This window comes from Felis catus, chromosome A2 (genome assembly GCF_018350175.1).
Source record: "Felis catus isolate Fca126 chromosome A2, F.catus_Fca126_mat1.0, whole genome shotgun sequence".
Classification (NCBI taxonomy): domain Eukaryota; kingdom Metazoa; phylum Chordata; class Mammalia; order Carnivora; family Felidae; genus Felis; species Felis catus.
This window is the reverse complement of record NC_058369.1, coordinates 96758243-96783387: the sequence shown is the minus strand read 5'-3', so window position 1 is coordinate 96783387 and position 25145 is coordinate 96758243. Positions and strand designations below refer to the sequence as shown.

The window sequence follows — 25145 nt, the reverse complement described above, 5'->3', positions numbered from 1 at the left end:
ATGGTATACTTTCATGGCAATGTTTTTTTAAATTATATCTTCACTAAACAAAAAATAAAAATGCCAAAACTAAAATACACACACAATTTCAACAGATTTTTGTCAAATCTGAACAGTTGCACCTCGGCTTCATTAAATCTAAAATAAAAATCATACAGGGTCCGTCTGGAAGTGACAAAGATCAGAAGAACCCATCCAAATTAAAAACTGTATAAACACAGGTAACTGTGAAGTAAGCATTCCCTCACTGTAAATATAGGGAAACGGAGGATCACAAAGTTAAAGTAAGTTGCCAAGGAACACACATCTAATAAATAATAAAGGTGATATTCATTCCAACTGCCTTCAAATCCTTTCCATTAACTCACACAAACTCTGGTTTATATTATGTTTTTTGAGCTGTTCAAAGTGTTAAAACATTGTACTTCTAAACATCCCGGCCAGGTAACCAAGCAAGACATTACTCTCTCAAATAAAGGAACATGGACAAAATGATTCAGGTGCCCAAGAGAGAGGATGAGAAGTAAGTGCAGATGATCTAGTCCCTCATCCATCTATCCAACAAATCACATAAATATGCAGTGAAGAAACTACCCCTACCTGATTCAGTAATCTAGTAAGAACATACAGAAATCTAGTAAGAGCACAAAATAAACATAAAGGCAAAATGTATTCTTCAAAAGGACATTTTCAACAGAGCATACTATAAAGCCATTACTGTACAAGTGTTATCGCAGGTATATAAGCATATAGGTAGGAAGATGGGTGGTGAATGGATAAATGGGTCTAGCCAATCACCTTGCTCCTTGGGTAGAGAACACTTTTCAATAAGAAAATCTCACTTACATTCCACAGGTTTTAAAAACACTACATACCCCATTAGAAGCCAGGACATCTTCTGTTTCTTCATCTTTATGGTTGGCCTGAATTTCAAATGGATTCCCATCACTACAGTACTGCTCAAACAAGGTCACTGTTTTTGAAGAAGTTGAGGCTGGCTGCTTACTAGGTGAAACTGATGGGGAACGAGACTGTTCCATGAATTTAAATTCCTAGACATTAAAAAAAATGAGTCAGATATCTTTTAGCAACAACAATAAAATTCAAGTACATAATATATTCCATCAATGTACATGCAGAGTTAGAGAAAAAAAAATTAAACCTGATTCTTCAGGTTATTCACTTTTTAATCTTCAAAGTCATCTGAAAACACAAACTTGAAAATATATGCTCAAAGTTTTCTCTAAAGACAACTCAGTTGCTGATATCACTTTAAGAAGCATTACCTAAATCAAGCTACTTTTGGCTTACTTTATGGAACTGCACAGAAAGTTTTTGAAAACAACTTGAATTTGAATAATTCTAAAAAATTTCACATAGCAGCAAAGACCTAGCAGAATATGGTTTTAATCAATAAAAAGGCCACAATAAAAATTGTTAGGTCAGACATCTTGTATACTTATATGTTTACACCATTTAAGATATTCTACAAAAATACATCAAAATCTTTCTTTGTTATATTGCAGTGAAGAACTTAAAAACTTTCATTCTATAAACTTGCATTTATTTTTCTTCATATATCTAGAAGCAGATAACACAAACATACATACTGAGGTCAAATGATAACATCTTCTAGACCTAAAGCTTGCCATTAATCAATTATATTCCATTAACTTCTTACATATGTTGGGAATGTCACCTGGCTTCTCTGTGCCTCAATTTCCTCACCTATAAAATGAGAGAGTCAATCTACAGTAAGAGAACCACAATGCTAATGCTAAAGAGTTGTAGCACCCAGCACAAATCATGCATTTCTCATAAGAGGAAACTGAGGTAATCCAGAGGCATTCAGTGCTGAGTTCAAGATCACATTGCTTATTAGTGGAAAAGATGGAATAATCTTTAAAGTTTATTTGAATTCCAAAACTCTTGATTTGATGATTTTTCACAAAAATTTTGTAATTTTGCAATTTGGTAATGTTTTTAATCTTTTTAATATTAATACTAAATTTCACATTTTTCATATTCAAAGATAATATTCTTAAAAGTTACATAGGCTTGTTAAATTTCAAATGACGTGTTTATTTTCTTTTTAAATTGCAACTACACATTAAATCAAAATCACAATAATGCTTAAAAACAATGCCATTATTTTTATCATTCTAAACAAGGGAAGACGCTAAATTAATGAGATGATTTTTTATTTTTATTTTTTTAATTTTTTTTAATGTATTTATTTTTGAGACAGAGAGAGACAGAGCATGAACGAGAGAGGGTCAGAGAGAGAGGGAGACACTGAATCTGAAACAGGCTCCAGGCTCTGAGCAGTCAGCACAGAGCCCGACGCGGGGCTCGAACTCACAAACCGCGAGATCGTGACCTGAGCCGAAGTCGGAGCTTAACCGACTGAGCCACCCAGGCACCCCTAAGATAATTTTTTAAACCAAATCTATAATACATGTGTCAAGTGAACACGATCTCAGTTGTGAATAGTTTTTAAAGTGACTACTTTTTAAAATAGTTGTTAGAACCCTTAACATGACCTCTACTCTCTCTCTCTTTTTTTAAAGATTTTAAGTATTAATCTCCACACCCAACATGGGATTTGAACCCACAATTCTGAAATCAAGAGTTGCATACTTCACCAACTGAGCCAGCCAGACACCCCTAGAACTACTGTCTTAAGAAAACTTTAAGTGCATAATAACAGTACTTTTAACTATAGGCAAAATCTTGTACAGTAGATCTTTATCCACCTTGCAAAACTGAAAATTCAAGGTAACTACTTTAAGGAGATAATGTTCAATTGGATAGAAATATTTCAAATGTATCTTGTAAAAAAATTGTTTTATATTTACACCAAGTACATGTGCTCATATACACAAACATAATTTGATAGTTAAATACAAATTCAAACAAAATTATTTAAATAGGAATTCTAAAATCAATGCTAGAATTCTAAATAATGTTAAGGAATCATATTAAGATTTCTAAAATAATGTTAAAATCAATGTTAATTTTGCTGTCTTTCAAGCATTTATTAATCAACACATCTCACTGTATTTAATATTTCCACACTAGGAAGGCAATATGATAGAACTGAATAAGAAGTTAGCTCTTAAAAAACCATAAAGACTATCCTTATATAAAACTTTTAATCGTGCATTCTTTACATTTATCCAGCATACAAAAGTTGCTTGTAGAATGCCATTCCTTCCAAGGGCAAAAGCTAAACATACTGGATCTTTAATGCAGGGATCTAAGTTTATATATTGTGTTTTGACATTTGGTATTTGTAGATCATCATGTATCACACAAGGAGTATTTATCTACAAGTGTGTTTCAACCAAGGCTTAGAAAACAACTCAATTAATATTTTCATAGATCATATATTCTATAAAGATGCAAGGAATAAATTAACTAATAAAAATTAATTAAGAGTATTTTTTATAAGTACCTCTTTTATTTCCGAGGAATTGTCTCACTACAAGGCACATTTACGAGTTGCAACATAAATTAAGAATCTATTAGTCCCTTTAAGAAATGACAAACAAGGGTGCTTGGGTGGGTCAGTAGGTTGAGCATCCAACTCTTGATTTTGGCTCAGGTCATGATCCCAGCATCATGAGATCGAGCCCCATGTCAGTCTCTGCACTGGTGGAGCCTGTTTGGGATTCTCTTTCCCTCCCTCGTTCTCTCTTTCTCTTTAATTCTCTCCCCCACCTGCATACTCTCTGAGCTCTCTGTCTAAAATAAAATTTTAAAATTAAAAAAAAAGAAATTACAAATATTCGGTAAATATAAGCTTTTTCATTAAAGACCATCAAAATACAGCTGATTAATTTTCTGCAAAATTTAAATAAATCATTATTAGATCTTCTTCTGAAATCAAAAGAAAAAGATTAGGCAAAAGAGCTTCCCTGAAGTGCATAAACAGAATTTGTAAAAAGAGACAGATTTTGATATCTATAAAAGGATCACTCTTACAAAAGAGGTTTGCTATTAATCACTATTAAGTAAGGAAGGAAGGCACTATTCTTTAATGATTTTATGAATGATTTTTTAATATCTGGGTTTTTTTAAAAAGATGACTAAATAAAAGACAGATTTATTTGTTCCTAAGAAACACTTACGTGAAGTTGCAAAATGCTGAAATTTGACTTAACAGGACAAAGCTCCCAGGTCTCATTCTCTAGAAACATCCTCAATTCATCAAGCCGTGTCCTTAAAAAAAGAAAACACTCCAAAAAGTTAGGAGAAAAGTAAACTGCACACAAGATTTAAGAAAATAAAATTTGATTATAGAATTATCATCATAATCACAATCAACTTTGAGAATCCATTCAAATCAACACAGCAAACACAAACATTTACTTTTACTTGTTACTATCTTATCGTTAAGAGAAAAAATTCTCAAATATTTACTAAACTCACAATATCTTTATTACAAAAATAATGTACAGGAAATGATATTTTAATTAAGGGATTAAACTAAAAGCTACTCACCAATTCACATACTTAAACTATCCCTAGCTAATTATATATCAATGCCAAAAACAGAGAAATAATTTACAAAGTTTATGACATCAGTAACACTAATAAATGCTTTATGCTAAACAGCAAAGATCTTAATCATACTTACTAAGCCACAAGATCAAGATGATTATCAGTCTCCAAATATATTTAGCTCAGTCCCTATCTCTACACAGCATTTACAAATTAAATTAGCAAATATGGTACTTATATGGCCAGCACTGCACTAATCATTTACATCATATTGATCTCTTCTTACTTTTTTAATGCTATTGTAATGCTATTGCGGTTTACTGTCTATCGTGGATCATATATATATAGATATATATATATATACACACACATTATATAGGCAGTTCCAGAAGAATAACTACTTCTTTCCAATTGACCCAGGAAACAAAGGGCCAGTGCCCGCCCCTACTTTTCCCTTCTTGTAACAGTTTCGTTGTTATTACTAAACTGCCAAAACCAAAATCTAGATTTTTAAAAAAATCCACAGGTTCTAAAGTAAAGAGACAATAAATAGGTAAATCTATAAACAGCAAAAACTGCTCCAAATATTAGAATTAACAGAGGGGGACTTTAAGATAACTATTATAATTAAGTTAAATAAAATAGAGAAAAAGAAGTACAAAATGGGTAGAAAACAGAATTTTCAAAGAATTGCAGTAATAAAAACAAAAAGAGAATCAGACATTCTGTAACTGAAAAATATAATCACCTTGAGTTAAAAACTGGTTAAGTAAACAGAAGACAGACAGATTGACAGAAACTATCCAAACTGAAGCATGAATTGAAAACATAAAAGAAGCAACAGAAAAGATCATAAAAGATAGATGAGTCACAGTCAAAACATCTAGTATGCATGCAACTGAATTGAGAGGACAGAGAAATGAACAGAAGCAATATTTGAGGAGGTAATGGCTGAGAATATTCCAAAAGTGATTGTGCCCGAACCACACACCATATAAAAAAATGAACTAAAATGGACCATAGACCGAATGTAAGAACTCAGAACTATAAAAGTTTACAACACTTACAGTTCAACAATAAAAAGACAAATAACCCAACTGAGAAATGGGCAAAGGTTCTGATCAGACATTTCTGCAAAGATTCACAAATGACGAATAAGCATATAAAAAAATGTTGAATATCATCAGTCATTAGGGAAATGGAATCAAAAGCATAATGAGACACTACACCACTGAGACAGCTATACTCAGAGATCGACAATAACAGGTATTGATAAGGATCTGTAGAAATTAGAGCTCTTATACAGTGCTAATGGGAATTTAAAATGGGGCAGCCACTTTGGAAAACAGTTTGGGGGTTCTTCAAAACATTAAGCATGGAGTTACCACTTAACCTGGGAATTCCACTCTGTATCGGTTTCCGGTGCTGCTGTAACAAACCACCAGAACCTGAGTGGCTTAAAGCAACAGAAATTTATTCTCTAACAGCTCTGGAGGCCAGAGTCTGAAACAGTATTCACCAGGTTGCAATCAAGGTGTCAGCAGGGCTATACTCTCTGCAGAAGCTCCAAACATCATCTACAAATGTGTTCCTTGCTTCTTTCAGCTTATGGTGGTTATCACCATTCTATGGTTTGTAGCTTTCAGCGTTCCAATCTCTGCCAATCTTCATATTACTTTCTCTGTGTGTGTCTTTTCCTCTGTGTTTGTGTCAAAGCATGAGAAAACTCAACGTGCCAATACTGGCTTTTAAGATGGAAATGGTCATGTGCAAGGACGGGTGAGCAGCTTCTAAAAGCTGAGGATGTTCCCTTGCTGACAGCCACCAAGAAAATAGGGATCTCAATCCTAAAACCATAAGAAACTGAATTCTGCCAACATCCTGAATGTGCTCAAATGTGTTTTCTTCCTCAAAGCCTTTTGATTAGAGCCCGGCCCTGCTTACACCTTGATTTTGGCTCTGTGAGACCTTAAAGTTGAGCACCAAGCTGATCCAGATGTCGAACCTCAGAACTGTGGATGTTTTAAGCTGTTAAGCTCACAGCAATTTATTACCTAATAATATAAAACTATTACAGTGATAAAAGGTACCAACTCACAGACAAAAGCAGCTTTAGTAAACCCTCTCCTGCATAAGGAGTATACAAAAAATAAGACAGGAAGTAAAAGTATACAATAAAAACATAGAAAAACACTAGAAGGGTAAGACAAAGTAAATGCAGTTAGAAAGTTGGTTCTTACATTACTCTGGAAGTATACTAACCTAAGATCAACTATAACAGAACAGGAATGCACAGTGAAATGACAGTGACCACTATACAAATCCATTTTTAAGAAGCTAACTGAGGGAAAAAAAACAGTATAAAAGTAAAAAATATGCATGATCAATCCAAAAGAAAGGAGGACAATTAATAAATGAAAAAAGAATAACACTTTTAGAAATAAAACAATATGATGTATTTAAACTCAACTATGCCAGTGAATACATTAAATGGAAATAGGAAAAACCGTTCAAACAAAATACAAAACTCATAAGACTGGATTTAAAAACAACAGCAACATTGGGGGTGCCTGGGTGGCTCAGTCAATTAAGCGTCTGACTTCAGCTCAGGTCATGATCTCAAGATTCGTGAGAGTTCAAGCCCCATGTCGGGCTCCGTGTTGACAGCTCAGAGCTGGGAGCCTGCTTCAGAATCTGTGTTTCCCGCTCTCTCTCTGCCCCTCCCCTGCTTGCTCTCTCTCTCTCTCTCTCTCTCAAAAATAAATAAACATTAAAAAAAAAAAATAAAACAACAACAACACAACAAAACAAACTACATGCTATTTACATGAGATACACTTTAAATATAAGGCCATAATTAGACTGAAAGTAAAAATTACACAGAAACATGATTTCTTAAAATTATGAAATAATTGGAATTTTTTTTATCAAAATTTTTTTCTTCACCTACTGTGATGATCTTTATGGTATTTTTCCTATATCCTGTTAGTTAGTAAATTAAATTAATTTTAAATATTTAGTCAACCTTATTCTCCCTCTTAAACATTATCTGTTTGTGATGTTATTATCCTTTTTAGGTATCACTGAATGCAATTTGCTAATATTTGTTTAGACGTTTTACATCTATATTTTTAGGAGATACTAGCCTATAATTTTTCTTTTTGTAATGTCCTTGTTACGTTTTGGTACCAGTGCTATGATGACCTCATAAAATACGTTATGAAGCATTCCCTTTTCCTCTATTCTCTGAAGGAGTGGTGTTGATTTTTCCTCCTTAAGTTGGGTAGAATTTACCAGGAAAGGCAGCAGGCCTAGAGATGGAAATGTTTTAAAGTACATATTCAACTTCTTTAAAATACATATGTCTATTCAGATTTTCTGTATTTCACTTTGTTACCTTATTAAATTTTGTTTTATAAGAAACTTGCTCTTTTCATCTACATTGTCAATTTCATTAGCAGAAGGCTGTTCCTATCATTTTATTACATACCTATATTACTAAACATTTACTGTATTCTTTTTTTAATTGAAGTATAGTTGACACCCTATTATATTTTTAATGTCTAGGATCTATAAATACCCTCTTTTTAAATGCTGATATTGATAATTGGTTTTCTTTTTTTTTGGCTCAGTCTTGCTAGTAGTTTTATAGAATTTTACTATACATTTGCTTTCTATTTCAGTGATTTCTGCTCTTATCATTTTTCTCCCTCTGTTTCTTCTTGTTTAATTTGCTGTCATCTTTGTAAGTTTTTGAAAGTGAAGTTAAGTGTACTGATTTTCAAACTTTCTCCTTTTCCAAAAACATGAACTTAAAGCTAGAAACTCTCCCCCCTCTGCTTTAGGTGAATCCCACAATTTTGATGTCATGGTTTCATTATTATTCATTTAAAAAGATTTTCTAACTTCCAATATGATTCTTCTTTGACCACTAAAAATAGGTTGCTTAATTTCCAAAAACTGGTAGGTTTTTCTTGTTACCTCTCTGTTACTAATTTCTAGTTTAATTTCACTGTGGTCAGAGAATATAATCTCTATAATTTCAATCCTTTGACATTTTTTAAGTACTTGCTTTATGGCACAACAGATGATCAATTTTGATAAACTTCCTGTGTGCTCTTGAAAAAAATACATATTCTGTAATTGTGTGTGTCTCTCTCTCTCACACACAAACACAAATGAGGCAAATGTTGGTCAAATATCCTTGGTGATTTCTCGCCTGCTTTCATTATCAATCATGAAAAGTGGTATATAAAAAAATTCTATCATTATAGAATTGTCTATTTCTCCTTTTAGTCTGAATATTTTGCTTTATATGTTTAAGAGTTATGTCAGTAGGGGCATACAAATTTAGAATTATTGTTCTTCCTAATGAGTAACCCCTTATTATTATGAAGTATTCTCTTTATTTTTAGCAATACTTCTTGACTTAAAGTCTACTTTGTCTCTTAGGAATTTCTTCAATCTAATACAAAGTATCTACAACCGACTACCACAAATATCATACTTAACAACAAAGCACTGCACAATTAAGACACCCCCCCCACAATTGTCATGACTTGTATTCAAAACTGTGCCAGAGGTCTTAACCAGTACAAAGATTAGAAAGGAATACATAAAACCATCATTATTCACAAATGACATAACTGTATACACAGAAAATTCAAAAGAATCTCCAACTATTAGATTTAATAAAATGCTAATTTAACCACCAGATCACAGGAATTTCAGGTCAACATACTAAGTCAATTTATATATGTGTATATATGTGTGTGTGGGTGTGTGTATACATATATATATATGTATGCATATGTGCAAGAAACAACTGGAAACTTTAAATACAAATCAAAACTCAGAATAGCATAAAAAAGACTTTAGAGAAGGTTCAAAAACAGGCATGACTAATCAACAGTGATAGAAGTCAGAACAGTGGTTACCTCTAAGGATGGTTTTGACTGGAAAATTGTGTATCTTAATCTGGGTAGTTTATGTGGTATACACATATGTAAAAATTTATGGATTTGTCCATTAAGATGTATGTACACCTTAATATTACCCTTTAATATTTTTTTCAAAAGATAAAACCTTAATAATCCTCTCACTCCACTCCCTAAATTGTCTGCAATAAAGGCAGGCTTATTTTAAAAATATGGCCACCAAGGGCCTTAGGAAATGTCAATCCAATTGTGAAGGGTCGCAAGGTCATGACTAGGAGACAGCAGAGAGAGGGTCCTTTATTTCCAAATCTTATTCTTTTCATTGCACTATTGTTGAAAAATCTACTTATTTTGTGACTATAAATGATAAATTGGTTAATATTGTCCAAATTGATTCATTAGAGCCACAGAAAACTTCCTTTACACCTTTTTGCCCAAGAACATTTTACACAAATTGGAAGATTTGCATTTTACTTCTTTCTTCTATTTTACTCTACTAATACACACAAAGAATAGCAGTTATGATGAAAAAGCAGTGTGTATACAAACTACAAACTGCAATCAGATGCTGAATAACAGATATGACTGCAGACACATTACTTGAAGAGCAATCCTAGTTATTACTATTTAAGCAGTTCAGGTGCCCTCTGTGTCTTTTAGAAATAAGATACAAGTAGGATACAAAGAAGCTTCTGTGGCATACAAAAGAACAGGTACAATTAAAACGAAATTTGAAAGATTGTAAAGGGCAAATATAGTAAAGAAGAACAATGACCAATCTGAGAGGCATCTCAAATGTACTGACCTCTGAATTAAAGGAAAAAAAAATCCATGAATTAGAACTGTGTCATACCCCGATCTTTTATTTAACTTGATAAAAGACTTGATGCAATATAAGGTAGATTCCAAAAACGAATGATAAAAACAAAGACTTCAAAGAAGGTAAAGATGCCAGTACAAGCCCACCACATTTGGAAGAGAAGGAAGTTGATGCTCAGAGAAGAAAACCAAATTACTGAGGAGGTGAAGTTAGTGAGTAGCACAATAGAGGCAGGAACCCAAGGACACTGATAACACCACACTGCCCCCAAATATTTGCCAGCGGGAAGAAAACTGGAAGTCAATAACAATAGTATAAAGGAGGAGTTTATACTCCTCCTCTTAACAATAGTATAAGTGGAGTTTAATAGTGGTCCACCCACTATTACTGTGTTCTGTTGCAGAGGGAGTTAGTCTGACATCAGATATACACCATGAAGATTCTGTTCCCAATTTAACTCGAAAATTTAAGCCCTACTGCATAGAGATGCAAATGTTTTTATTTTTATGTAATCTAATTTACAGTAGATTATTTTAAATGCTAAAAATAATTTATTGGTACCATTATAATCAAATTCAAGAACGTCTGTTTTCTGAAAAATATTTTTCCTATTCTCCCCAGAAATACAGTGAAGAGAGTTGCAACAATATCTCCTATCCCACACACATTCTCTCCTGCGACATGACTTTACCAGTATCCCATCAAATTTCTCTCCTCTTGAATCTGGACCAACCTCATGACAGGCTTGTATTCCAAGGAATGTGGTAAAAGGACTGCATGACTTTTTTTGTTTTTTGTTTGTTTGTTTGTTTGTTTGTTTTGAGGGCAGGGAGGGAGGGGCAGAGAGAGAGAATCTTAAACAGGCTCCATGCTTCGCACAGAGCCCAACACAGGGCTCAACTTCACAGCCACTAGATCATGGCCTGAGCCGGTATCAAGAGTCAAACGCTTAACCAACTGAGCCATCCAGGACTGCATGGCTTCTAAACATACATCAGAAAAGGCCATGAAGCATCTACCTGTGTCTTTTGGAAAATTAGTGTTGTTGGAAGCCAGCTGCCATATAAGAAGCCCAACCATTCTGAGATCACCATACTGGAAAAGCTACATGCAGGCACTCTGGCTAACAAACCCAACTTTGTACATCCTCCGAGCCACCTCCACCAAGGTACAAGCAAAGGTACCATGGATCCTCTAGTTAAATCACTTGGTCCAGGTAGAAAACAAAGAGAAGTACTGTATATGGATAATAAACTTGATCCTAGAAACACACATCTTAAAGATACTTTAAAAGTAAATCTTTCTTGGGGAGCCTGGATGGCTCAGTCAGTTAGGCATCTGACTGTTGATTTCACCTCAGGTCATGATCTCATGGTTCTGAGATCAAGCCCCACATTGGGCTCCAGGCTGGGTGTGAAGCCTGCTTACTATTCTCTCTCTCCTTCTGCCCTACATGCACGCACGTATGCTCTCTCGCTCTCTCTCTCTCTCTCTCTCTCTGTCAAAAATAAAAAATAAATAAAACTTTCTTACTCATGCAATGGGAGAGTTTTTCTCCCTAAAAGGATAGGTGACCACTCCCCTCTTTTAACACCAGTTGCTGGACCTTTAGGATCCTTGAAAATATTTTATAAGATTTGATTATTAGAGTAATTAAAAATTAAGATGCACTTGTTTTAAATAGAATGTTTTGACAATTACATATTCTACATAATTTTTTTGTCATTACTATTTAAATCAGAGAATTTGTGCTTTGGGAATTCTGCAGCATCTGGCAGAAGGATTGCTTTGGATGTATACAAACTTGGTACATGAACATAAAGGAATTTGGGGGAATAAAACCTATATATTTGTAAGGTAAGAATTCATATTGATATAGACTGTGCTCCCTCATAGTCTCATATATTTTGCCCTAGAAAAAGATAATTGCATACAGTCTTTCATACAACTATCACAAGCCAACATGAGCACACTTTATAAATAGAAGATGTTCCACCCAAAGAGTAAAATGCTTCTATTTTCATCTTTTTATTATGCCTACATTTTCAAACCAATAGTCTAAGTAGACTCTAAGTCTGAATAATTTGATCCAAGAATTTCTTCATTCTCAAAAGCTCTATTTGGTAGTAGAAAACCATGAAACAAATTGTGAGCATATTTTAACATTTTTATTAACAAAATTAAAACCCACTTGATCTGTATTTCGCCATGCTTCATACTGCTTTTCAATATTCATGTCGTATAATTTGATTTGGTGACTAAGACATTAAATTGGCATTTAATAGATTTAGATTCATCACTAGCTAATGCAACGACTTCTGTCAATTCAGTATTATCATACATTGGCATCATTTCTAAACCACCTGTAAAGTTTATCTTGCTTTATAAAGAAAAAGATACACTTCAGAACACATTAATGGTTGGCACTAATTTTACCAAATGATTTTTATTGTAATTTTCTAAATGGCAGCTGTTGGAGAGATAATGACTATAGCCAGTATATAAGCTAGACTTGTTTAGAAACTGGGAGTAGAGAAAAATCTTTAAAAGAAAGTTAAATGTTTACTTTTTAACGTATTCAACAGCCTAACATACAATGCAGCAAGGAAAAAAGGACAAGATCTGCTGGCAACACTTATGGAGACCTTTTGGACTAGCCACCTCATTTTGCAGTTGATAGAACCAATATCCCAGAGAAGTTAAATGATTTGTCCAATGTCAGGGAGCTGGCAAGCAGCAAAAGTGGGATAAGAACCCAAGTCTATCTCCCAGTCCAGTAAAGATACAGTATAGGGGCTCCTGGGTGGCTCCGTCGGTTAAGCATCGGACTTTGACCCAGGTCACAATCTCATGGTTCATGGGTTCGAGCCCCGCATGTGGCTCTGTGCTGACAGCTCAGAGCCTGGAGCCTGCTTCAGATTCTGTGTCTTCCTCTCTCTCTGCCCCTCCCCCGCTCACACTCTTGTCTGTCTCTCTCAAAAATAAATAAAACGTTAGGGGCGCCTGGGTGGCTCAGTCGGTTAAGCGTCCAACTTCGGCTCAGGTCATGATCTCACGGTTCGTGAGTTCAAGCCCCGTGTCGGGCTCTGTGCTGACAGCTCAGAGCCTGAAGCCTGTTTCAGATTCTGTGTCTCCCTCTCTCTCTCTCTGACCCTCCCCCGTTCATGCTCTGTCTTTCTGTGTCTCAAAAATAAACGTTAAAAAAAAAAAAATTAAATAAATAAATAAATAAAACATTAAAAAAATTTTTTTAAATACAGCACAGCCTCTTCAATGGGAAACAAATTTCATAAACACTTCTAAGAGAAGTCCATTAAAACTTTGAGTGTTTTGGAAACATTTAACAATTCATTTCTACAATCTCTAATTTCATCAAGGTGAACTTTGGTGAGGAAACTCCATCATGGTCATAGTCTAGAAAGGCCCGTGCCTGGCTGCCATAGATGACAGACACCTTTTGACAACAAGTAAAGTAAAAAGCAGAAGAGAGATAATTAAATAAGTGTTTTTGCATTGCACAAATCTTGCAATCACTAGAAACACCAAAATGTCTCCCAGCTGTCTTACTGAATAAAAGTAATCTTTGAAAATGCATATGTGGCATGCTTTCATTCTGACAGGTAAGTGAGGCTTCTGCTTCCTTCATAGTTCCTTATCCTTTCCCACCTCTGATTTAAAAACTAATTATTTTAGGGGCACCTGGGTGGCTCAGTCGGCTAAGCGTCCGACTTCAGCTCAGGTCATGATCTCGCATTTCGTGGGTTCGAGCCCCGCGTTGGGCTCTGTGCTGACAGCTCAGAGCCTGGAACCTATTTCAGATTCTATGTCTCCCTCTCTCTCTGACCCACCCTGTTCATGCTCTATCTCTGTCTCAAAAATAAATAAACGTTAAAAAAAATAATAATAAAAATAAAATAAAAACTAATTATTTTGGAGCACCTGGGTGGTTCAGTTGGTTAAACATCCAAGCCTTGATCTTAGCTCAGGTCTTGATCTCAGGGTTCTGAGTTCAAGCCCCATGTCAGGCTCCATAAAGTAAAATAAAAACTGCTCCTTTTGTACAGCAATGCATACAAGTCAGGCCGTCTGTTTCAACATGGCTTAAGTTTTAACAGGAAAAAATATATATAAATAAATAAAGGCAGTGTTAGTGTTTCATGCTGTCCCCTTTCCACTGTTTTCCTGAGGTATGATCAATTAAAAAAATTTTTTTTTATTTTCTAAACATTCTCTTCAATTCAATTATAAAATTCAAAGGCTCTACTTTTGTACTGGATCAATCTAAATTCCTTTCAAAACATATTACACATATTACACATAGTTCACAATTAACACAGAACACTTGTACTTAAATATATTTAATAATAAATTAGTCAATAGTTTGATGTCCAATAATCTCTCTTCTCATATGACATCAATGACTGTAACCATGTATTGACCCTGAACAAGGAGAAAAAGCAGAATTTAAAATCCTCACCAACCCTGGCATCAAATAACAACCAAAAAAATCAAACCTTGGGGCACCTGGGTAGCTCAGTCGGTTGAGCATCCGACTTCAGCTCAGGTCATGATCTCGCGGTTTGTGGGTTCGAGCCCCGCGTCAGGCTCTGTGCTGACAGCTCAGAGCCTGGAGCCTGCTTCGGATTCTGTGTCTCCCTCTCCCTTTGCCCCTCCCCCGCTTGTGCTCTGTCTCTCTGTCTCTCAAAAATGAATAAATGTAAAAACAAAATTTTTTAAAAAGTCAAAATTTTAAAAAGTAAAAATGTACAATAAAATTAAGATACAATTCAAATGATAAATTGTATATAAGGGATACAGTACACATAGTACAGGGCTCACCTTATATCAGGAAAGGGCAAACAAATAGCTCTCTCGATTTAATGCTGCTTTAATTATCCAATCACACTGCTAATTAAACATTCTTTCCTACCTTCCTCCATTCCCAAAACCATTCCTAATCACCCTTTCTAAAGTCAGTGATGACTGTTTTGGAATGTAATACATAATCTTGACTTTGTGGCTTGATCCTAAATATCATGTCCTGTTCTTTAGAAGCCTTCTTACTCCTAAAAGGCAGATGCATTTAAGTAACCCCTCAGTGAGTGCTGCCTCCACCGATCTAACTTTCTTACCATATATGGAGGTATACCACATATGGAGGTATAGAATAGTGGCCAAATTGTTTTGGTGAACTCTGAAATAATAATCATCTTTCACCCAAAGAGAAACTGGTTCAATGTTTAGTTCAACATTTTGAGCCCCTCAAAACAATCTATTAAATTTATAATAAATAAGTAATGCGGATATGTTATGGTATTTTGGAGGGAAAAAAGTCCTTAACCATCTTAAAAAGACTTCAAAGAACAAATTCTTCCAAATTCAAAAGTAATTGTTTTAAACCCATTAATGCTATAAGGTTTAAACATGAGACAAAGTATTCTCATTATGTACATAAGTCTATTCACATTTTATTAGAGTTCCTACCTATGGTAGTTCTTAAAATAATTGACGCTTTGTTTTCTGATGGACTCTTGCAAAACTTCAGATTTGCTACCACAAAATTCTTCTCCAACTTGCATCAACCTAGTTGGATAAAAAAATTCATATTAATTTCAGTAACATCCTTATAGAACAAAAGTAGTCTAGGTCATCTTTCTTCAAAGATAACAAGCCAAAAAAATGGATGTTTGAAGAAATTCTAAATATCACAAATTCATTATGGTTTACAGACATCTGAAGGACAGAAACCCAGCAGAAATTAGATGATGAATGTTCAATTGTCTTCATTTCCATGAAGAAGTTACACCTGATAACTCACTGATTCATGATTTCTTTGATTACCATGGTTGAATGAAACAAACTGAAGAATTAAAACAAGATCTCAAACAGTACCTGCTGATTATATCCAAAACAAAGATGAAATCATCATATTTAAATATAGACAAATCTGTTCCAAGCAAGTAGGTTTTTACTTTTAGTTGAACATCCTGTAAAACAAAACAAAAAAATATTTCAGGTAAACCCAAAATATAGAAAATAAGTTCCCAGAACCATTTATTCTATAGTTACAAATTAAAATGAGACAGGAATATATTATTAAGAATATATATTTAGGACAATAACCAATATCCTTACAGTGGTATCATAGGGACAATTCCACAAGCATCAGTATAAAAATAGTAATGGCCACAATCATCACTATTAATACATACACACATGTAAGATAAGAATTATACCCAAGTGTTGGCTATGAAGATAAAAATCATCACTTATGTGTAGCTTGGTAGGCTAGAAACCCCAAAATATCCAATTAAAAAATAATTAGAATTAATAAGATAACTATTTCAAGTGATGATGTGTAATACATAAAAATTAGGTTTTCATGTATTTCTGCTGTAGCACCTTAAAATGAAGAGATACCATTTATTTATTTATTTTTAATTTTTTTTAACATTTATTATTTATTTTTGAGACAGAGAGAGACAGAGCATGAACGGGGGAGGGTCAGAGAGAGGGAGACACAGAAGCTGAAACAGGCTCCAGGCTCTGAGCTGTCAGCACAGAGCCCGATGTGGGGCTTAAACTCACGGACCGCGAGATCATGACCTGAGATGAAGTCGGCCGCTTAACTGACTGAGCTACCCAGGCGCCCCGAAGAGATTCCATTTAAAATAAATGTTAAAAGTGTAATATACTTAGGAAAAATTTTAAAAGGCAATATCAGACCTATAAGAAAGAACTAACAACTCTAATAGGATACAAAAGAAATTTCAATAAGAGAGTCAAGGGACTGAATGAGTGACTAAATAGTGCAAGTCAACTTTTCCAAATTAATGCAGTGGTTCAATGAAATTCTAACCAAATCACAAAAAACTTTTCCTTTGAAAAATCACTCTAAAATTCACCAGAAATAAGAAACAGGCAATAACCTCTTTTTTTAAAATAAAGCTTTGAAAAGACAGCTTAAAAGGTATAAGTGAATGGAGTGACTGGGTGGCTCAGTCGGTTAAGCATCCGACTTCAGCTCAGGTCATGATCTCACTGCTCGTGAGTTCAAGCCCCGCATCAGGTTCTGTGTTGACAGCTCAGAGCCTGGAGCCTGCTTCAGATACTGTGTCTCCCCCTCTCTCTGCCCCTCCCATGTTCATTCTCTCTCTCAATAATAAATAAATGCTTAAAAAAATTTTTTTAAAGATGTAAGTGATGTTGGAGGACTTGTACTATCTGCATTAAATACATAAAAAACTATTTTTTAAAAAAGAATATACCCAAAGAATACCCAAAGAATCAATAAAATATGACACCTCAGAAATAGTGCTAATATATATACGTGAGCTTAAGAAACCGCAATAAAAACTACTGTTTGCCCATTATTTACTTTTTGTCAGCATTATGCTAAGAACTTCATATATTATCATTAATCCTAAAATCGTTCTGTTGAGCAGGCATTTATTATCCTAAGAGATAAAAAACTGAAAATAGGTCAAGTAATTGTCTACATTCACATGCACCATGAATGACAAAGCTAAGACTTGAACCTAGGTCTCTCTGCCTCCAAAGTCTCTTTTCACCACTGGACCTTGCTACAAGGAGGCATCACAAATAAAGACACAAGAAAAAAGATCATCCAGAAAATAGTGAAAGGAAAACCAACTAGATCTGGGGGGAAGAACAACTCTTTCCTCTCTACATCACATATCAAAAGATATATAAAAGGACTGAATAAGTGTTTTTGTATGTTTTCAAAAGATTAAAAATTAATCCAATAAAGCAAAAATATTTTCTGAGTACCTATTAAGTGTTCTAGGCAGTACTCTACGTACTTGGGATATAGCAATTAATGTAAAGATTGTAATGTATAGATAACGTATAGATAAATATCTATAATTACCAGATGAATGTTGACCTGAGCTTTACATAGGAAAAAATAGTTTAAGAATAAATGTAGCATAAATTACAAAGGACAAAGGTCAATAGTTTGACTTCATAAAAATGTAGATCATCCGCATATTGAAAATAAGTGAACAGACATATGATATACAAAAGATTACTCATTATCATATAAATTATTTAGAACTTATGAACAAAAAACAAATAATTCACAAATCAGTTAAATTATGGAGTTTTTAAATGTTTACCTTCTCTAATAATTAAAGAAGTATGAATTAAAACACTAATAAAAATATAAACAGATTCAACTGCCTAATTAAAAGATAAAGTCTCTCAAAAAAAACATTTCTTTTATATTTATAGAAGACACAAACATGATCCAAAAGCATTTAAAATAAAGACACAAAGGAAAATATGAACAAAATAAACACAGCAATGGTAATAATAAAACAAGCTAGAACTCATAGCAAAATGCCTCAGGACAAAAGAACTATATATTTTTTTAATTAATGAAGGGAATTATGTACAAAGAAGGTAGGTAAAGTGGTTATTAGCATTGCAGCATCAATCAACCTAGCATCCAAGTATAAAAAGCAAAAGCTATTGTTAGAAATAAAACAAAAACCTGACAAAATTACAATTCTTCTGAAAGATTAAAACCCCTCCCTCAGAATGACACAGGCCAAGGAAACAAAAAATAAATAAAATATAGATTAGAATAATACAATTAATAATAAGCTTGCTTTAATATATACATAGAACTTAACTCCCACCACAAAGAAGAAATACATGGTTATTGTTCCAAATGCCCAAGCAAAACATTTTTAAGTGGGTGGCTAATAGGATGTAAAGAAAATCTCAAATTCACAAAAAGTAGAAATATTGCAACCCTAATTCTCTATAGTAAAAAGAAATAATAAGCACATGAATAATATGAATAATTTCTTACATATCAAATATTTAAAGATAAAATAAAAATCTTGGAAGATCAAGACTTTCATATAGTTAGGTTTGTAAGCTCCATAGGGTCAAGAATCACGGGTTCACCGCTGTGTTCTCAAATTGACAGTTTCTGCCAAATGGTACAATTGATACAAACTTTTTTATTTTTTTAAATTTTTTTTTCAACGTTTATTTATTTTTTTGGGACAGAGAGAGACAGAGCATTAACGGGGGAGGGGCAGAGAGAGAGGGAGACACAGAATCGGAAACAGGCTCCAGGCTCTGAGCCATCAGCCCAGAGCCTGACGCGGGGCTCGAACTCACGGACCGCGAGATCGTGACCTGGCTGAAGTCGGACGCTTAACCGACTGTGCCACCCAGGCGCCCCGATACAAACTTTTTTATTACAGACTTTCTAGTTGAGTCAAAATGCATGGAAAATATTCTAAAAATTTTTGTATCAAAAATCACAGTCATTCTGATTTTGAATTTAATTTTTATGTCAGAAAGGTTAAATATCTTCTTAGAATTTAATTATACCTATATTTATGGCGAATGTATACAAATTGTCACACACTCACTTATGCGTTGGAATTCAGGATTTCAGATGTTAGAAATGTATTATGGCACATATATAGCATATATCACATAACAGCCCCAGTGGGGTGTAAGGCAGTATCCCAAAATAAAATGCATTAATATTCCTGCAACATATAAATGTTCACTTTAATGAGATAAACACTACAAAAGGTTTAATGACAATACTGGTCTGGTTCTGCTGCTGAATGAATTCAAATTGAGTCAGGTTTGCCTGCTGAATATGTTATCAAAAAACATTTGTTTTTCATAGGTTTTGCTTTTTCAAATTGAATTGAGCCTTGTACTTTCAACTGACAAACACTCAAATGCATTCCTAATGTACGCAAAATACTGTTTAGAACTAGTTGGGAACTGTGGTAGGGGGCAAATGAGACTTGGGAGTGGTGGAGATGAAGATATTCTAAAGCTTGAAACGTACAACACAATAATCTATACTCAAAAGAATGATCACTTTCATTAAACTAGCTAAATGCTTAAATTTACTAAACCTCATATTTAACAGATTCTACTATATCAGGAATGATATCAGATTGCCAGACTGAATGGACACTAGCTATATGAAATGCCAGGCCAGTATTTCAAAGTACACTGAATTACCAGAAATTCTGCCATGGATTCTACAATTTCAAATACAATCAGTATTATTAGGAGACTATATCAGGAAATTAAATCAGAAATAACTCCTATCTGACCCTACACTTATATTCAGTGGGTATGAGATTTCCCTTTCCAGTATATATAAAATTCAGAAAAATGTCAGCCCAAACCCATAATTAAAATAAATTAAAAAGCAGTTAAAGGGGGCAGCTGGGTGGCTCAGTCAATTAAGTATCTTACCTCGGCCTAGGTCATGATACCGTAGTTTTTGAGTTCAAGCCCCACGTCGAGCTCTGTGCTAACAGCTCAGAGCCTGGAGCCTGCTTCTGATTCTGTGCCTCCCTCTCTCTCTGTCCCTGCCCCACTCCTACTCTTTCTCTCTCAAAAATAAAAACAAACATTAAAAAAAAAAAAAAAAGCAGTTTAGGGATGCCTGGGGGGGCTCAGTTGATTAAGCATGCAACTCTTGATTTCAGTTCAGGTCATGATCTCAGGGTACATGGGATCAAGCCACACATTGGGCTCCATGCACTGATATCATGGAGCCTGCTTAGGATTCTTTCTCTCCCTCTCTCTCTCTGCCCCTCACCACACTCTCTCTCTCTCAAAATAAATAAACTTTTTTTTTAAGTAGTTTAATATAGAATAAAGGCCATATATGAAAAACCCACAGCTAACATCATACTCAATGGTAAAAAACTGAGAGCTTTTCCTCCAAGATTAGGAATAAGAAAAAGATGCCTACTCTTGCTACTTTTATTCAACACTGGATGTCCTAGCCAAAGCAATTAGACAACAAAAAGAAAGGAGGCATCCATATTTGTAAGGAAGAACTTAAACTGTCACTGGCAGATTATAGGGTATTATACATAGAAAACCTTAAAGACTTGACCAAAAAACTACTAGAAGTAAAAAATAAGTTCAACAAAATTTCAAATTACAAAATTAATACCTAGAAATCGGTAGCATTTCTATAAACTAATAACAAAGTGGCAGAAAGAGAAATTAAGAAAATAATTCCACTTACTGCTGCGCCAAAAAGAATAAAATACCTAGGAATAAACAACCAAAAAAGGTGAAAGACCTTTACTCTGAAAACTATGAAACAATGAAAGAAATTGAAGACAACACAAACAAATGGAAGGATATTCCATGCTCATGGACTCAAAGAATACTGTTAAAATGTCCATACCAGCCAAAGCAACCTACAGATTTAATGCAATCCCTATCAAAATACCAACAGCACTTTTCATAGAGCTAGAACAAACAATCCAAAATTTGTATGGAACCACAAAAAAGACCCCAAATAGCCAAAGCAATCTTGAGAAAGAACAACAAAGCTGGAGGTATCACAATGCCAGATTTCAAGATATATTACAAAACTGAAACAATCAAAACAGTATATTACTGGCACAAAAATAGATACATAGACCAATGGAGTATAATAGCCCAGAAATAAGCCCACACTTGTATGGTCAATTAATCTATGATAAAGAAGGCAAGAATACACCATGGGAGAAAAGATAGTTTCTTCAATAAATGATGCTGGGAAAACTGGAAAGCTACATGCAAAAGAAAGAAACTGGACCACTTTCTTCCCTAAGCACAAAAACAAATTCAAAATGGATTAAAGACCTAAATGTGACACCTGAAACCATAAAACTCCTAAAAGAAAACATAAGCAGTAATCTCTTGGACATTAGCCTTAGCAACATCTTTACAGATTTTTTACCTCAGGCAAGGGAAACAAAAGCAAAAATAAAGTATTGGAACTACACAAAAATAAAATGCTTTTTCATGGCGAAAGAAACCATCAACAAAATGGAAAGACAAGCTACTGAATGGGAGACGATATACGCAAATGATATATCTGAGAAGGGATTAATACCCAAAATATATAAAGAAATTATACAACTCAACTGCAAAAAAAATCCTCAAATAATCCAATTAAAAATGGGCAAAGGACCTGAGTAGACATTTTTCCAAAGAAGGCATACAGATGGCCAACAGACACATGAAAAGATCTCAGTGTCATTAATCATCAGAGAAATGCAAATCAGAACCATGAGATATCACCCTATACCTGTCAAAATGGCTAAAATCAAAAAAGAGATGAAATAACAAGTGTTGCTGAAGATGTGAAAAAAAAGGAACTCTTGATTTAGCACTACTGATAGGAATGTAAATTGGTGTAACCACTGTGGAAAATAGTACTGAAGTTCCTCAAAAAATTAAGAATAGAATTACTATATGATCCAAAAGAGCAGCCCAAAAAGAACAAAAAAGAGTTATCTTCAAAGAAATTACACTTTTGTCTAGGAAGTAATAAATTTAAAGAAATTAACAAATTTAATTATCTGATAATAACTATGCCACTAAACTGTAAAAGAAAAGTTTAAGAAGATACATTCAGTCAATAAACATGTAAGATGCCCTCAAGGCACAAAATCACTGACTTAGAAAAAACTTTCATTCTACACTAGATGTTAACCCAACTATCACCTATTTAGTTTTCCTTTATCTAAAATTAACAGAAAGGAAAGAAAATATAAATAAATGAAATAAAAATAAATAGAGTATCTCAATAAGAAAGCAATTTCTTAAGGTAAGCGTGCATTTGCTAGGACACTAAAAGCAAAAATGTCACCAAGGAATATATATATATTTCCAATAGAGATTTTCAAATTAGAAGATTTACAGACAAATAAAACTGTGAGCTAAATTACAGAAATTAAATTAAATGACAGATATAGTCCAAAGAAAAACTAACATATAACTAAATCTATAAGGAATACAAATAAGTACAGAAAAGTTCAAACACCGAATTTCTAAAACTTTGACATGAAAGTTTCAGTTGCTTTTGTAAAGAAAATAATTTAAAAAACCCAAACCTGCCATATTCGTGTAAGTCCATGTTCCAATTTCTTTTTTATGTAGCCACGATCAAAATTAGTTTCTTCAGTACCCATATTACTCCCTTCTGAAAATAAAAGAGGATACACATTTTCAGATCTGATTCCCATTTTTGTTTTCCGAAAAAAACATTTTAACTCTCATGTATTGTAAGCCTATGTAAAATATACAAATATTTATACAATCAAAACAATGTCAAAAATAGGTATTAGGATTAAACCCATTTGATAAGATACACAAATTCAGACTGTGAAATGTTAAGTATTCTACACTTAAGACCACTCAGTACCTATGTGATTGCAGCTGGAATTCTAACTTGGGTAGTGTGATTGCAGAGACAAGGTTCTCGATGACTGCCAGGGCATTACAGGAACCAATAACCTAAGTATCAGTTAATATGCATGTTACCAAAAGTACAGATTGTAGAACTGCACATGCAGTAAGTTAATGATGCATATGTTTTATATTTTTCATAATCCAGGATAGTCTTATCCATTCCAAATAATCTAACAATGTCCAGTTCAACAGGTAAGAGCAATGATGTGCTTCAAAACAAATTTCCCCCCTAAAAGCAACTGAAAATGCAATTATGTACATTTATATTAAAAAGATTATGCCTTTTTATGACTAAACTATGTGGAACAACTGAGGATGTCATTTCATCTTAGGCTAGCAGGGTGTCCACTGGTAACCAGCAAAAGGCCCTCGCATAGGCCACATCCCAGGTTCATGCCTCGTGTACCTTTGACCACTCCTACAGCTGAAGCTATTTATTATCTGTTCAGTGTGGCTACCAAGAATCCAGCAGCTCAGGGCAGTGCACCCAGACTATACCTTTAGAGTTTTATTTGATGATAGTAAAGTGTTAAGATACCAAGAGTATCATTACAGCAGGTGACCTCGAGACTGTTTCAGCTTTATAAAGTTCTGTGAAGAAAAATTTTCAAATTTCGGACTCCTACAATTGTATTTCTTAATGTGAATATGAAAGGATTAATTTCAAGTGAAAAAAATGACTTTTTGGAGTTCTAGATAATGTCAGCTGTTAGGCTCATCAGAGTCCTGAATATTCTTAAAATACACAAAATCAGGTCAAGGAATTGTAGCAGAGAGGATTAAGTATGAAAGGCTCAATTGGTGTTTTAAGTTTGACTCTATAACCCAATAAAAATACATACATATATACAATAATACATGCAAACTATGAGCCTGAAGCAAAAAAGCAAACCTCACTATGATGAATACATATTGTCCCCTAAACTCTTATTTTATATCTAAAGTTGTATTAATTTTGTTCCAAACTTTGTCTTTGGTTTCTCCTTAATGTATTAGAAAAAGGAAAACAGGTGCTGAAATGTCTTAACAGTTGCTGCAACTAGAAAAAAAAGAAAGGTTGCCAAAACAGGATAAACTTGTGAAGATCTGGAATCCCATTAAGCCGAGCAATTCCCTAAGTAACCTGAGGTTTAAAAAGAAAAAGGCATACGTATATTTCATTAATAATAGTCTTATTATTGGGGCGCCTGGGTGGCGCAGTCGGTTAAGCGTCCGACTTCAGCCAGGTCACGATCTCGCAGTCAGGGAGTTCGAGCCCCGCGTCAGGCTCTGGGCTGATGGCTCAGAGCCTGGAGCCTGTTTCGGATTCTGTGTCTCCCTCTCTCTCTGCCCCTCCCCTGTTCATGCTCTGTCTCTCTCTGTCGCAAAAATAAATAAACGTTGAAAAAAAAATAGTCTTATTATTATCTCTTGACCCATTTCATTTGATATTAACAACAACCAGTGTAAGCACTTCATATTTTCTCTAAACTTTACACCAAATCTACAAGTAGATGTGTTACTACCCTATATGGGACTTTTTATTTGTTCTGTTTTGTTTTTTTTTTTTTTAATCTATCATTCTAAGAGGAAAGCTGAGGCATGGAGAAGATAAACTTCTTCAC

At 34.1% G+C, this 25145-nt stretch overlaps 1 protein-coding gene across 4 annotated transcripts in view; it reads right to left on the bottom strand.

Moving 5' to 3' along the window:
* Positions 1 to 25145, bottom strand: part of VPS50 (VPS50 subunit of EARP/GARPII complex) — a 132410-nt gene that overhangs the window by 42652 nt on the left and 64613 nt on the right. For 2 of the 4 annotated variants that reach the window (XM_011280388.4, XM_045052375.1), the window contains 5 exons: positions 23184 to 23272; positions 16156 to 16250; positions 15748 to 15846; positions 4134 to 4224; positions 876 to 1052 (listed from right to left, as the gene is read on the bottom strand). In XM_011280388.4, coding sequence (XP_011278690.1) covers positions 876 to 1052; positions 4134 to 4224; positions 15748 to 15846; positions 16156 to 16250; positions 23184 to 23272 — 551 coding nt within the window. Of the gene's footprint in view, positions 1 to 875; positions 1053 to 1076; positions 1729 to 4133; positions 4225 to 15747; positions 15847 to 16155; positions 16251 to 23183; positions 23273 to 25145 lie in introns of those variants that run through there. The other 2 variants (XM_045052376.1, XR_006594207.1) reach the window with 2 other exon arrangements.